Genomic DNA, 13,043 nt, shown 5'->3' on the forward strand with positions numbered 1-13,043 from the left:
GCTTGCCAATGATAATCCTTTTGAGGCCCGTGCAAATGTATGCACGCAACTGAATTTTCTTGCAGCAAAAGATTTTTTATTAATTAACTCACCTAGGAAACATGCATATATAAATAAAGTCACTCCTTTAACTGGCTTTTAATAGGGACAGCATGAGAAAACATTTTTCTAAAAAGTCTAAAACGTCATTTATTTGAAAACAAAATCAAAATGCTAAAACATCATCTTTTGCATAACTGCTCGATTGAGTTCCGTTCAGAAATGGGAACATAGAGGGGAGGGGGCTGGAAATTAAATTGCAACAAGATCATGTCGATCTGGACCATGCATGGAATCACGGATTAAAGGTCGAACATGTGGGTCCTCAAAGAAAAGCATGTTGTTGTCACAACGCCTTGGTAATCATAGAAGTTTTGATGGTTTTGCATTTCCCCAAGCGAAGACCTGCGAAAGTCAGGCAACAGATATCCCCAGCCGATACTCATCTTTATCTCTTTGTTTCCTCTGACCATTTCTCTGTTCGTATTTATATGATCCTAAAATTAAATCGGTAGTAGTACCGCTGAATTGTATAACTGTTGGCATGTCAGTATTTTCTGACACAAGTTGTGAATGATTATTAGTACCACAGTAGTGTTTAGTTTGTCGATCGGACTAGCGCGATTAGGAGTGCACCATGCAAGTAGTGCAGGCACGTCTGATCGCCGCCGCCTGCGTGCACGGACGCGCACGGAATGACGGGACGCACCCCTGCGAGCTCTACAGCAAGCTAGAGCCGTACGTGGAGCGAGACCACGTGAGGGGATGAAGAGGCGACCACGCGATCCCGTCAGTTGCGGGCAACTAATGCTAGCCTATGAGAGTTTGCGACTGCTGCCCTGCCCTGATCGATCAATCGGCCGTCCGGATCAGGTTGGTCGAGCAGCCGTGCGGACGGACAGGGGAGAACGTGGAGCTGACGAGGAATTGAATCCTCTGCCGGGTCGGAATTTCGGCAGGAGCCAGCAGAGCGAGTGGCATGGGATGGCCGCATGCGCTTGCTCTGTCTTGGGCTTCCCCGTGCCCAGTTGTGTCGAATTCGGACGCGCGCAGTTGTGCCGAAACAGGAGCAACGCGGACCGCGCGACCCTGCGGATCAACTTGGCATCGCCGGCAGCAGTTTTGCATGATAGAGAATTGATCGCCGGTCTAATCGCGAGCCGAAATCGTCACCTTATCCACGCCGTCTTCACAGCTACTGTGCCGGTCCGATCACGACGTCTCGCACGTCCTTACCGACTGCAGCTTGCCCAACAGTGCAGGCTGCTTGCCGCGAGTGTCGGACACCACCGATCCACTCAACAATCGCCTCCATGCTAGGTTTTACAAAATTATCGGTTACCGTTTGGTTATCACGGTTACCGATCGATCGGTCCACACCGTATTCATAAATTGATTGGTTTTCGGTAAAATTTAAATAAAAATTAAAAAAATAAAAATTTGCTAAAATTCGATCGTTTTCTACTAAATTACTGTACAGTTACTGTAGTTTTCATAGTAATCGTCGGGAGTGGTTTTCCTAGATCAAACACATATGTAAACCCTGCTCTATGCTCCAGCACCCGCAAAGCATGATCCTCGCGAGCTCTAGCGTGACCTTTCATATCATCTCTGGATTCAATCCATCCTTGTCTCTTTCATATCACTTATCAAAGAATTAGTCCGCACAACAACATAGATATACCGAGATAGAGCATGCAAGATCACAGATAACATCAAATGCACGATATTTGTTAACTATGTTCAATCGAAACCTATATCCTTAAGACATGACTACATACGTTTCTCCCTACAATTGCAACATTAGTAGTCTGATGTCCTGGTAGAACTGTACTCAACCCTCTGTAAGCATGTTATGTTATATCTTTATGATTATAATAACCTCTCATATTTATAAAGAATCCGAATAATATAAGTCCAACACGAACTCAACTCTACCGCTAATATAACTCAAGCCCAATATAACCTCGAGCCTAATATAACCTACCGATATATATATTGGACACATGCTGCAACATTACATCGATGCTTGTCTAGCTGCCAGGTGCATGCTCTGTTTAACCCTTTCGGTTCATCCTGCCTACAGAGCAAGCACGGGAAAGAGACCGAGCTTCAGCTCGAGTGGCAAGGTTTGCCATTGAGCAGCCTGCCCACCGGCGAGGTTCTACGCTGCTGCTCACCGGGGCCTGCTCTTAAAAATAAAATCGTTGCCTCTCACACGTCTTGGGTATTAGTGTTCTAAAGACTATCTTTTTAGATAGACATGTGAGCGTGAGTATAAAGAGTAGGTTTTATTTAGGTAGACATGTGGGTATGAGTATAAGACATAGGTTTTAGAGGGTATGTGAGTGAGTGCGTCCGTATGATGTGAGTATATGGAGTTTAGATATTACAATTTATACTTCGAAGTTAAGGTCGTAAAAAAAGCAAGCATGGGAAAGGTTCGTGCAGCGGCCGTTGGACGTGTGAGGATACAATGTATCATCGCATCAGCGTCGTGCCTCGCATGCGGTGCAAGGAGGATGCTCCGTGGACCATCAACTCTGGAGGCGATCTGTCAGCTGGGTCGATCGGCGTAAGGATAAAAACAGATCGGATACGAATAGAATAATTTATTTTTTATATTATTATCTATATTTTAATATGAATATGAATGCAAATACAAATGCGGATATTCTTAAATATGAATACGAATCAGATTATTTGAATATGAATTCGCATTCGAATACATATTATATTTAATTTTATGCGAATACCCTATCATTTTAGCGATAAATTATGAAATAATAAATTTATTGATATGAACATGATGGCAATTCAACATAAAAAACTTTATTTTTAGTGGATCACTTCTAATATAATACCATAGCTTTAAATGATTTTGGACAGTTAGATGGAAGATGAAAGAGCTAGATTTATTGCTAAAGTATATATGGTATAATATCAAATAATAACATAATAGGTAGGATCAAAAGAATTAAGAGAACAAGATAAAATAATATAATTTTCTATTACTTATATTTACATTCTATAAAATATTTTTACTTATTCGGATACAGATACTATCCATATCTATATTTATTTATGAGAAAATTAACTTAGATATATCTATATTTATATCAAGAAACGATTTCAAATATATCTATATTTATATTCATCTATCAATTAGATACAAATTTTTCTTATCATATTTATATTTAACTGAATACGAATATCGAATAATACGGATATCTAATATCATTTTTTCATCTCTATCGGCGTGGCCCGCGGTGGGAGAGCCGGAGAGGTCCATGCAGTTGCAGCAGTAGTGTGTTGCGGAGACCAGCAGCCTTTTTGACCATGCTGATGACCAGTGTGTAGATTCGAGGAGAAAAAGGGACTTTGTCATGGCTAGGTGACGAGCATCTTTGATGTTTGATCCTGCCACTCTCTGCCGCTCCAACTTCGTGTGTTGATTCATCAGTGACCAGAAAGAAGAGTAACAGTAATTTTTATTGTGAATATTTTATAGATACTAGCAAAAAGGAAACGAAAAGTTCTGCCAGCAAGCACCAAAGAACAAGACTGGTGTGAATGTAAGAACTGTCAACTCGCTGTTCCAACACATACTTAAAAATTTATCATCTATAATACTATTATAGTATTCTCTAATATTATTATAATATCTTTTATTTTTTTATCTCTAGCTACTACACTATTTTTCACCTTTCTTTACTCCTCTCCTCAGGCTCACAGGCATACTCAATAAACAATATTGAGGATTACTATAGTATTTCACAAATTTGTTTCTCCCGTTTTCCTATACTGGTCCGGCCGTAATATGAAAACATACGCTACAGTAGTCCATAAATTACTGTAGTGCTGGATTTCTAGATTTTGCAGCTTTCGTTGGAGATGGCCTTAAAGATCAACATCATCATGTAGCAATTGGAAGCGTGACTAGATCACCACATGTGGGGGGAAATGTAGTTTAAGGTTGGACGCGGCACCCTCCTTTAAACCTTGTTTTAGTCTCTCAAAGAGCATCCAAAAAGCCCAAGAAAAGCTCCTGCCGCCTAGAACCATATCAGTCTGTCAGAGAGCTGTCTCTGCTTTCTAAACACTGTAACAGTATTAACGAGGGTTAATTTACAGTCTACTTCAAGTCAACTGTTCCCCTGACCTTACCTGCCATGATGTCATGTTCCTTGCCTTTATCATGCTTTACGCTGCACGTCCGTGGCTTAACCAGTAGCTTAACAAGGACGTCCATCCATAAGATTTGTTTAATCCTTTTGATCTCTCCAGGTCTTCCTTCCATGGCATCAAAAAAGTAGTCTTGCACGAGAAGGTCATAGCATAGCATAATCAGCATATGTACAAGCTATGCAGTTGTACTTGACAAATTTTATTTCTGAAGCGAAGTGCATGCTACTGGCAATTAGCCTACACACGAGCTATAGCATCGACAGATTCTTCGGGCATCTCCCATGCATTTTCAGATCAGAATCACTGAAGGGCCACTCAAGCTTGCTCTCCTTTCCAATCACCAAGAACTGATGCACATCATACACAGAGGAAATTTGGCAAAAATGAAGCAATAAAAAGGACGATGCAGGAGTGCTGAGACCGCACTTGATTGATTCTAGGCCTATGTACATCACTATGGCACATAGTTACGATCCCTTGAGACGAATCAAGAACACATCCTGGGGAGCGACCTCGCGGTGCAGCTGCCGCCTCTACTGGCCTTCATCTTGGTCATCTGCGTCTTCATCCGGCTGCACACCTTCTCCAGCTCCATCACCCGCCAGTGCATCCCGTCCAGGAGCGACCTCAGGTTCTGGTTCTCCAGCGACAGGTCCAGCCTCCCGGCGTACAGGATGACCTGCCCGTCGTTCTCTCCGTCGTCGTAGCTGTTCGTGGTGGACGGGGGAGGGGACGGCACCGGTTTCAGCTGGCCCGGGTCCCGAAGGACGAGGCTCTTGAGCACGGTGTGCTGCGACGCCAGCGCCTGCACCGCCGCCCTCGTCGGGAACCCGGCGTTCTGCGCGAGGTGCGTGCAGCACTCCGGCGACAGCTTCTCGTAGCTGAGCCCCCTGCAGATCTTCATCTTGTCGTCGTCCGTCAGCCGAGAGTGAACCTGCAACGATGAACAGATCATTTTCAGCTTGAGAAATCGGAAATACTACTAACACCAAACAAATGCTAGAAAGATTAAACACTTATGTTCAGCAATCAGCATTTAGGCCTCGATCGTTCAAGCTCCCAAATTAACAGGTCAAGTTATTTTTTCTGTTCAGACCAATCGGTTGGTTCAGAGGACATTCAGAAGCCGAGTCCTGAATTCTATGGCCACAACGCATGCATAGGATTCAGAGGAAGTACTGACATGCTTGCAATTAATGCGAAGTAATCGTTTTCGAAGAGAAATTAATGCGAAGTAATGTGAGATACTGACGAAATTAGGACAGTGTCGGAAGGGAATGCATGTGTACCTGGAAGTAGACGTCGATGGCGCGATACAGCGCGTCGTGGCAATCCCTCGCCGGAGCCGGCAGCGCAGTGGCCAGCTCGACGAACTTGGCTGGGCGCAGCGACGGGTCCGGGGCGACCTCGGCCAGGTACAGGTCCATGAGCTGCCCCATCTTCTTCAGTCTTGCCGGCTCGTCGCGCGCGCCGCCGCGGAGGAAGGCCTCCAAGAACCTGAGCACCAGGCTCACGTCGTACAGGCTGCCCGTCCCGGGCGGCGCCGGGACGAGCAGGTTGTCCAGCGTCGCATGGTCCAGCTTCCGGCCGATCATGGCAACGAGCCGATCCTGGCAGGCGTCGGCCAGCTTCAGCGGCGCGGAGATCCTCAGGATGCCAAAGAGGCCCTTGCAGGAGACCGCGCTCCGGTCGAGGCCGGCCATGACGGCGATCGACGCTTCAAGCATCGCCTTCTTGTCGTCCGCGCTCGCGCCAGCGATGCAGCACTTGAGGTAGTAGAAGAGGAACCGGGAGACGACGCCGTGGTCGGTGCCCCTGGCCACGAGCGCCGTGGCAACACGCTCTACCGTGCCGGGGCTGAGCGCGACGAGGTCCTCGAACCACCAGGTGAGGCTGATGCAGGAACCACGTAGGCTGAGGCTGCTGCTCTTGGTGTCGCACGAGAACCGGAAGGCCGAGCTCTCCGGCGAGGAGCTCGTCGGGGTGGCGTCTCCGACCGGGGGCACAGCCATGTGGGACACCAGCGCGGCCAAGGCCCTGTCGAACACCCCGGTGGAGTCAGCGAGCGGGAGCAGGCGCTGGCACTGCTTCACGGCGTCCACGACGCTGTGCCACGGCCAGTGCGGCATCTCCTCGAGGACCTTCTCCGTCATCTTTACCAGGCTCGGTGCGGCGGTTGACGCCGCTGTGGGCGCGTCCGCCGCCATGTCCAAGAACTCCGCCGCGCAGCGCAGCGTACAGGCGTTGGCCGCGGTCACCGCGACGCCGCCGCCGCCGTTGGCGTAACAGAGCCTCGCCACGACCTCGAACGCCTCACGGCCGCCGGGGAATCCGTGTAGCACCACTCTCGTAGGCCGCCTCGCCGACGCCGCTGGCGCGACCACCAAGCTGTCGATCCTACCACAGAACCTCGCAAGAACGTCCTGCGAATTATATCCAGGAACGCAAACAACAATTCAGAACCAAAACACCATCGCATCAAAGAATCACACAAAAACGTCAATAAGCCCGCCCACTTGCAAGATGCCAAATTAACGCCGACACGAACGAAAGATCAGGTCTTTCTTTGCCGAGAGCAATCTAAAAGCTTTCAACGAGAGGAAGAAGCTAGTGGACATAGCCACCAAACACCATTAAAACCTTGTATGGAAAAGGGCGAAGAAGATGAGCTGTAGCTGTAGCCGTTAGCCCATGAACGCTAGCCGGGAAGGAATGAGGCGAGCGGACAAGCACATTAGCAGGTGCGGGATATGCGCAGCAGTACAGTTACGCTATTGATAAGAGTGGGGGAGGACCAGGCATGGTGGCTCAGCAGCTCATTGATGGTGTAGGGAAACGGGCGGACACAGCTCCACTGTGCAGCTGAGCACTCTGGAACTGCGCTTAAATGGAAGATTGCGACGTGCTCCAATGAACTGGCAATAAAAATTTCAGAGGCACAGAGGGAAAATGGCAGGATTAATCCGAGTCATACATACGCAGACAGAAATGATGCGAAAGCAGAGCTGCAGGTGAGAATAACGAGTGAGATTAAGGTGAATCCATTGGAGTATGACAAGCAACCTATGAGCTTGACCCCACAGAAGACAGGCTAGAGCTCAGCAGCAAAACTACAGCAAGAAGAAGAGGTGAAACGACGGACAGGGCAAGGATTTTAGGGCATGAGGTGAATCAGCCACCGCAGCGGAAAGAATCAGGAACTAGCAGTTCGAGACGGGCATGGAACCACCGGGATGTGACAAGCCGCACACGACCCGAAAACCTGGGATGGGATAGAAATCAAGAGGAAAACAGCGGAAGGTCTGAAAGAAAAGGATGGAATGGAAGGGACCAATTCGGGGAAAAGATCACAAGATAACGCCAAAAATTCAGGGACTATCTGAAACGATTATTAGACACAGGAAGCTAACAAAAGCTAGAATTCAAACAGGCTCAATTCCACCAGGATGTGGCGAGCTTCACTCATCCCCAAGTGCCCAAGACCTTGGTATGCACTAGAAACCAGAAGCTAAACAACAGTGAGTCCAAAGGACAGAGACGCTAGGCTGTGGACAGCGAGCTGCCAACACAGGAAAGGAAACAACAGCAACAAAAACATTATCATCGTCGTCTATGGAGTAGTACCACAGTAGAGCAACGGCAAGAAGAGACCTTTGATCTATGGAGGAGCAAGAACTGAAGAATTGAAGCAAGAACAGGCAAGAGAGACAGAGAGAGGGTAGCACCTTATCAACAACGAAGACCCCGCCGTTCACATCCACCTCAAGAACACGGCTCATCTTTCCGGAAAAAGCGGCCTGCCTTCGCAATCCTTCACAAGCTTTGAACTTTAAAGCAACATGGCTGAAGGGAAGGAAAAGGCTGCAATGATGGGGATGGAAGCAGTGATGCAAAGGTGGGATGAGGCACCCACGCAGAAAGCCCAAGCTGCCAAATGGCTAAATGCCCAAGGGCACCTGTTCTGAGTGGTCGATGGCACCAACGGGGAGCAGGAAAGGGAGGCCAGAGCTGAGAAGCCGAGTGAGCGAGCGAGGGGCCAGACGAAGTTGGTGGATCCTGAGCTGCTCCTGACAGTCCCTGCTACGCTGCAAGTGGAGTGTGCAGAGGAGTTTTGGGGAATATGTAAGGCCGCCTCTTGATTTCTCTCCCTCCTGGCCTGCTTTTCCCGCTTTGCACATATCATATATGTGCTTGGGTGCTATATTACTGCATCAGTCCTTTTCTGTATCAAGATATGGGCAACAAAAAGATGTTGAGAGAGAGAGAGAAGGGATCGGAGGTGGTTTTCTTATAGGGAGTGGGTTGTTGTAGAGAGTAGAGACAGAAATACTTGAGCAAAGAGCATCTGAGTTGGTCGTTTCCATGTGACACTGAGATATCCTCTGCCAGTCTGCCTCTCTCTCTCACTCACAAACACACTATCTGATTCTCCTATGGGAACTTATCTTTACCAGTATGAGAAATATTTGCCCCTTTTATTTCCCTTTGGTATTATAAATAAAATGTTTTGTGTGATCGTCGATTTATTGTTTGAAAAAAGTATGAAAACTTCTAATAATTAATAAAAATAAAAAAGACAAAGTATGGAGGTTGTTGTCAACTTGACATGATTTTGTTGACAAATATGTTTATCCTAGTTGACTATGACTTTAGGATAGTTACCATATTAGGGTATCTTAGATTTTTTTTTAAATTTTCAGAATATATCTTCATCTTTAGAAAGGAAATTCTTAAATGAAAAGAAACTACCCGTAGATATCGAAGACATCCCGTAAATATGAAGACTTATCTTAAGAACGAGAATAAGAGCTTCAGAGGATGTACGGCATCTCTATATGGAGCCAGAGGGCCTGTGGAAGAAAGGTTGAACCAGAGCCAAAATAGGTCATTAGAGAGCACCATAAGCGAGACAAGTTAACAAAAACCAAGAAGTAAGTCGCCGATTAGGTTTAGATCCATCTAAATTAGTCACATCTCACCTATAATAGACTCAGATCAATACAAGATAAACATGACGTAGAGCTATTATCCTTAGAAAGATCTAAACCTATTTAAAACCCTTGTATTTTTCCCTTATAATTCGTGTATTCAAAGCATCGCTCAATTTTGCAACAAATTTGTTAGATCAGCGACTTACCAATTTTCGACAATAGTTTTAACAGTATGTTCGTGGAGATCTGATCTAAACCATATCGTTTGGTTTGTATCTGATCTAGCACTGATGTGATTAAGGCGTCATTAAATTTGTTAAGCTTGGAACAAAGATACGTATTAGCATGTGAATGTGATCCCTGATTTCCTGCTTGTTGAAACAAAAAGGTTACTACCGTGCACGACGAACCGCCGGCCTGCCCATTTTGCCCCTGAGGAACAAAGAGCCTTAACGTATTCGCCCGTGCAATGGTCCACGGAGCATTTTTCGCTAATTAGTATTCGTCCTATCGATTCGGCTGGCCTAGAAAGATATGATGCTGGCCACCAAAAAAAAAGAAGCAAGGGTGAATCTAATATAAAAATTGAGTAGAGGCATACTAGTAACTATCTTTCAAATTTCATGAAAAAGTATTAAAGACTACTAAAATCCACTAGAAAACATGAATTTAAATAGGTTTATATCTGGCTCCATCTATGCTGCTGGGTCCGCCTATGCGAAGGTGTGTGAGAGAGATAGGGCGAGAGAAGAAATTATGCTCTTTTCTACTATCTCGTGACGGAAAACGTTCGTATCTGGCCCTTCAACTCTGCTCGAAGTTTAGTTTTCGCCGGGAACTCCAATGCGGTTCAATTCACGTCTCAGAAAGTACCAAAAACTGCAAGTCTGTAACACAGGTGGCGTGTGGCGAGCGTGCTCAATCGTACTCTCCGAATGGAAATAGTGCACGACGATGACGGCGAGGCTGGCTGGCCAGGGCCAGCGAATCAAGGCGGTGCAGCGATTGAGCGATAGGCTACTCGGCACCTACCGCCAGGATCGAGGCGCGTGGAGAGGCCTCCACGGTCGCGGGTCCGCGAGTCGCCACGGGTCCTGCCTGCTCTGAAGCAGGGTGGCAAGCGACGAAACCGAGCAGGCAGGAGGTGAAGGACCATCGGCTGGGCTCCGAGACGCACCAAACCGTAACCGATTGCGAGTTTTTCTATTTTTATATTTTCCAACATAAATATTAATAAAAATATACTTGGCGGTAAGTGCTACGTGGAAGTTCCAGCTCTTACCGCCTCGGAGGAGTGGCTAGGCTCGGATAAGTACCCACCAATTTTTTCCAAATTTTCTTTTTCCTCCGTCTCTATTTATGCAAGAGACTTGTCATGATTTAAAATTTTTGAAATTTTTTCTGTAGGACTTATAATATCTGATGAATTAATTTTATAAAGATTCACTTTAATATCTCGTGTATGTTTTAAAATAAAAACTCTAAAAATAACTACTTTAGAACTTCTAGCAATTTTTAAGGCCTAAAAAATTCCCAAAAATCTGTTAATATTCCTCTCATGTATCTTAATAATATCTAAAATTATTTCCAACCCTAGATTAATTGGTGAAAAAATAAGTTTTCTTTGCAATGCTCTATCTATATGTATTTTTATCGTTTCATGCGATATTCTTTTTTAATTCAAATTGAATTCAAACAAATTCAAACATGAACAAATTCATCCAAATTCTTATAGAATATATATAAATATAAATATGCACAATTTAGGGTGTGACAACAAATAAAAAAATGTCAGCAACCAGACAAGTACCTGCATAAAATCATCCAAAGTCTTATGTAATTTTATGCACATTCATCAGCCTGTGAGGTGGTAAGATACCAAAATATCCTTCGGCCAAAAAATTGCCCTTGTAACTTTATACGGTGAGACCGCTTCCTGACAATGGTCGAGCATATGATAAGTAGAGAAAGAGAAAAATGAGAAAAATTGAAAAAAGGCAAGTCATGCGTATCTGAGGATAACCAACCACTCATCAAAGGGCGATAAGGGTTAGACTTATCATGGTGGCACTTTACATCCTCTGACAGGTGATAGGCACCAACCGCTCTACGAAAGAACGGTAGGTGTTTTATTCTGTAAATCTTTTCGTTCAGAGTATATTTTTATTAATATTTATGTAGAAATATAAAAATATAAAAGTCACCGATTGTGTGGAGTGGGCCGAAACAGCCGTGGCTTAAGGCATGGGCCAACCTGGCGTCGTCTCCCCCGCCCCCTATACCCCACACCAGCCGAGCGTCGCCGGCGTGACGAGCCCTGGCACGGCGCGCTCGGTCTTGGTCGCCGTCCGAGGTCCGCCCCTCGCTTCGCAGCCTTCTTGGCGGCGACCGGAAGCCCCCATCTCCGTCCTTGCCTGACTGGCTTGCGGTGCAGGTGACGAAAACGCCGGCGCATCCGTGCCGTGCCCATGCAGGCCACATTCTCAACTGACGGCAAGGTGCAGTGTCCGCTGCTCAACCTGATCCGGACGGACACGCGAGATCGACCGAGCAGTCACAACCCATCACAAGCATTAGCACGGATGGGGCGCAGCAGACCGACGGGATGGGGCGCGCGTGGCCTGTAGCGCCCTGCACGGAGGAGGACGGACGTGCAGGTCGCGGCGGCGGCGATGGAATCAGGCATGGACGTGCCTGAGCTGAGATGGGACGGCTGACCCCGCGCACGATGATACCCACTCTTCAAAAGCAGCTAAACAACGCTGCTGCTGGGTTCTGCTACTAGTACTAACAATAAAAAGCTAGCAGTATAGTACTTCATCTGAGGTCTAATTGAAGTGCTCCAGCGGTAGAAATTAAATTGCTACATGCATGGGGGCAGTGAACTGGCATCCTCAGAGCAAGTTACAAATACGTTTGGATCTCAAAAACCGTTCACCGGCGGTAGCTACAGTTACCGCGGTAATTGTATAGTTATTTGGTGGAATTCGATAGAAACTGGTTAAATCTCATTAAATTTTTTATTTTTTTTAAAAAATTTAAATTTGAGTTTGGTCGGTAATCGTTTGGTTTATGAATACGGTGCAAACTGAATCGTATAGTAACTGTGATAACCGAGCATTTATCGATGATAAATTGAACCCTATCTCAGAGTCGTGAGCCAATCCAAACTTAGGGATGTCAGATGCCATGTAAGTATCATGCTGATAAAATTGAGTGACCTTTGGCAACGGAAAAAGAGAAGTGTGATGGTGAAAGAGAAATAAATGAAGAGTTAGAATAGAAAGATGGAAAAGAGATAAATAATTGAATTTTATTCCTATTCCAATAAAATATTATTTCCCTTTCTCAATATCCAAATGGCACCTCAATGGTTGTGTCGTTCTGGGTAAAAATCCAAAATTAGACGACATACATGATCGTATTTGCTGAAATAGATAATATGTTATCGTATTTGGTACATCATTTACCGAAAATAGAATTTCGGTACACTGTACGCAGAAAAACCGCGGATCCGGTCATATTCAGCACACCATGTGCCGAATATAGCATTTGTCTGCCATACGATCACTAATTCGGCACACAATCATATTGGGCATACCGTATGGTGAATACGGCACTGTAGCTCGTATTCACCACACCGTGTGGTGAATACGGGATACAGTGCCGTATTCGCCACACGGTGTGGCGAATATAGGTTTTTCGACGTACGGTACCGAAAATCCATTTTCGGTAAATGATGCGCCGAATACGGATGTTAAATTTTTAAATACGACAATATATTATCTATTTTGATAAATACGTTTATGTATGTTGCCTAAGTTTGAATTTTGCTAACATACATTATGTCAGTAGCAGTGCTCCCATGCTAACAAAATTATAGTA

The 13,043-nt window shown here is 45.5% G+C and overlaps 1 protein-coding gene across 2 annotated transcripts; it reads right to left on the reverse strand.

Moving 5' to 3' along the window:
- Positions 1-4,536: 4,536 nt before the first annotated feature.
- LOC133893345 (BTB/POZ domain-containing protein At3g22104-like) lies at positions 4,537-8,507 on the reverse strand. 2 transcript variants are annotated; one of them, XM_062334345.1, is made up of 3 exons: positions 7,953-8,507; positions 5,517-6,650; positions 4,537-5,161 (listed from the first exon to the last, which is right to left on the reverse strand). In XM_062334345.1, the coding sequence occupies exons 1-3, from the start codon at positions 8,004-8,006 to the stop codon at positions 4,715-4,717; spliced, it is 1,635 nt and encodes a 544-aa protein (XP_062190329.1). In that variant the 5' UTR covers positions 8,007-8,507; the 3' UTR covers positions 4,537-4,714. The 2 variants fall into 2 exon arrangements, with proteins under 2 accessions (XP_062190329.1, XP_062190330.1); XM_062334346.1 differs by lacking the exon at positions 7,953-8,507 and adding an exon at positions 6,744-7,867.
- Positions 8,508-13,043: the final 4,536 nt, after the last annotated feature.

This window comes from Phragmites australis, chromosome 15 (assembly GCF_958298935.1).
Source record: "Phragmites australis chromosome 15, lpPhrAust1.1, whole genome shotgun sequence".
In the NCBI taxonomy this organism is placed as follows: domain Eukaryota; kingdom Viridiplantae; phylum Streptophyta; class Magnoliopsida; order Poales; family Poaceae; genus Phragmites; species Phragmites australis.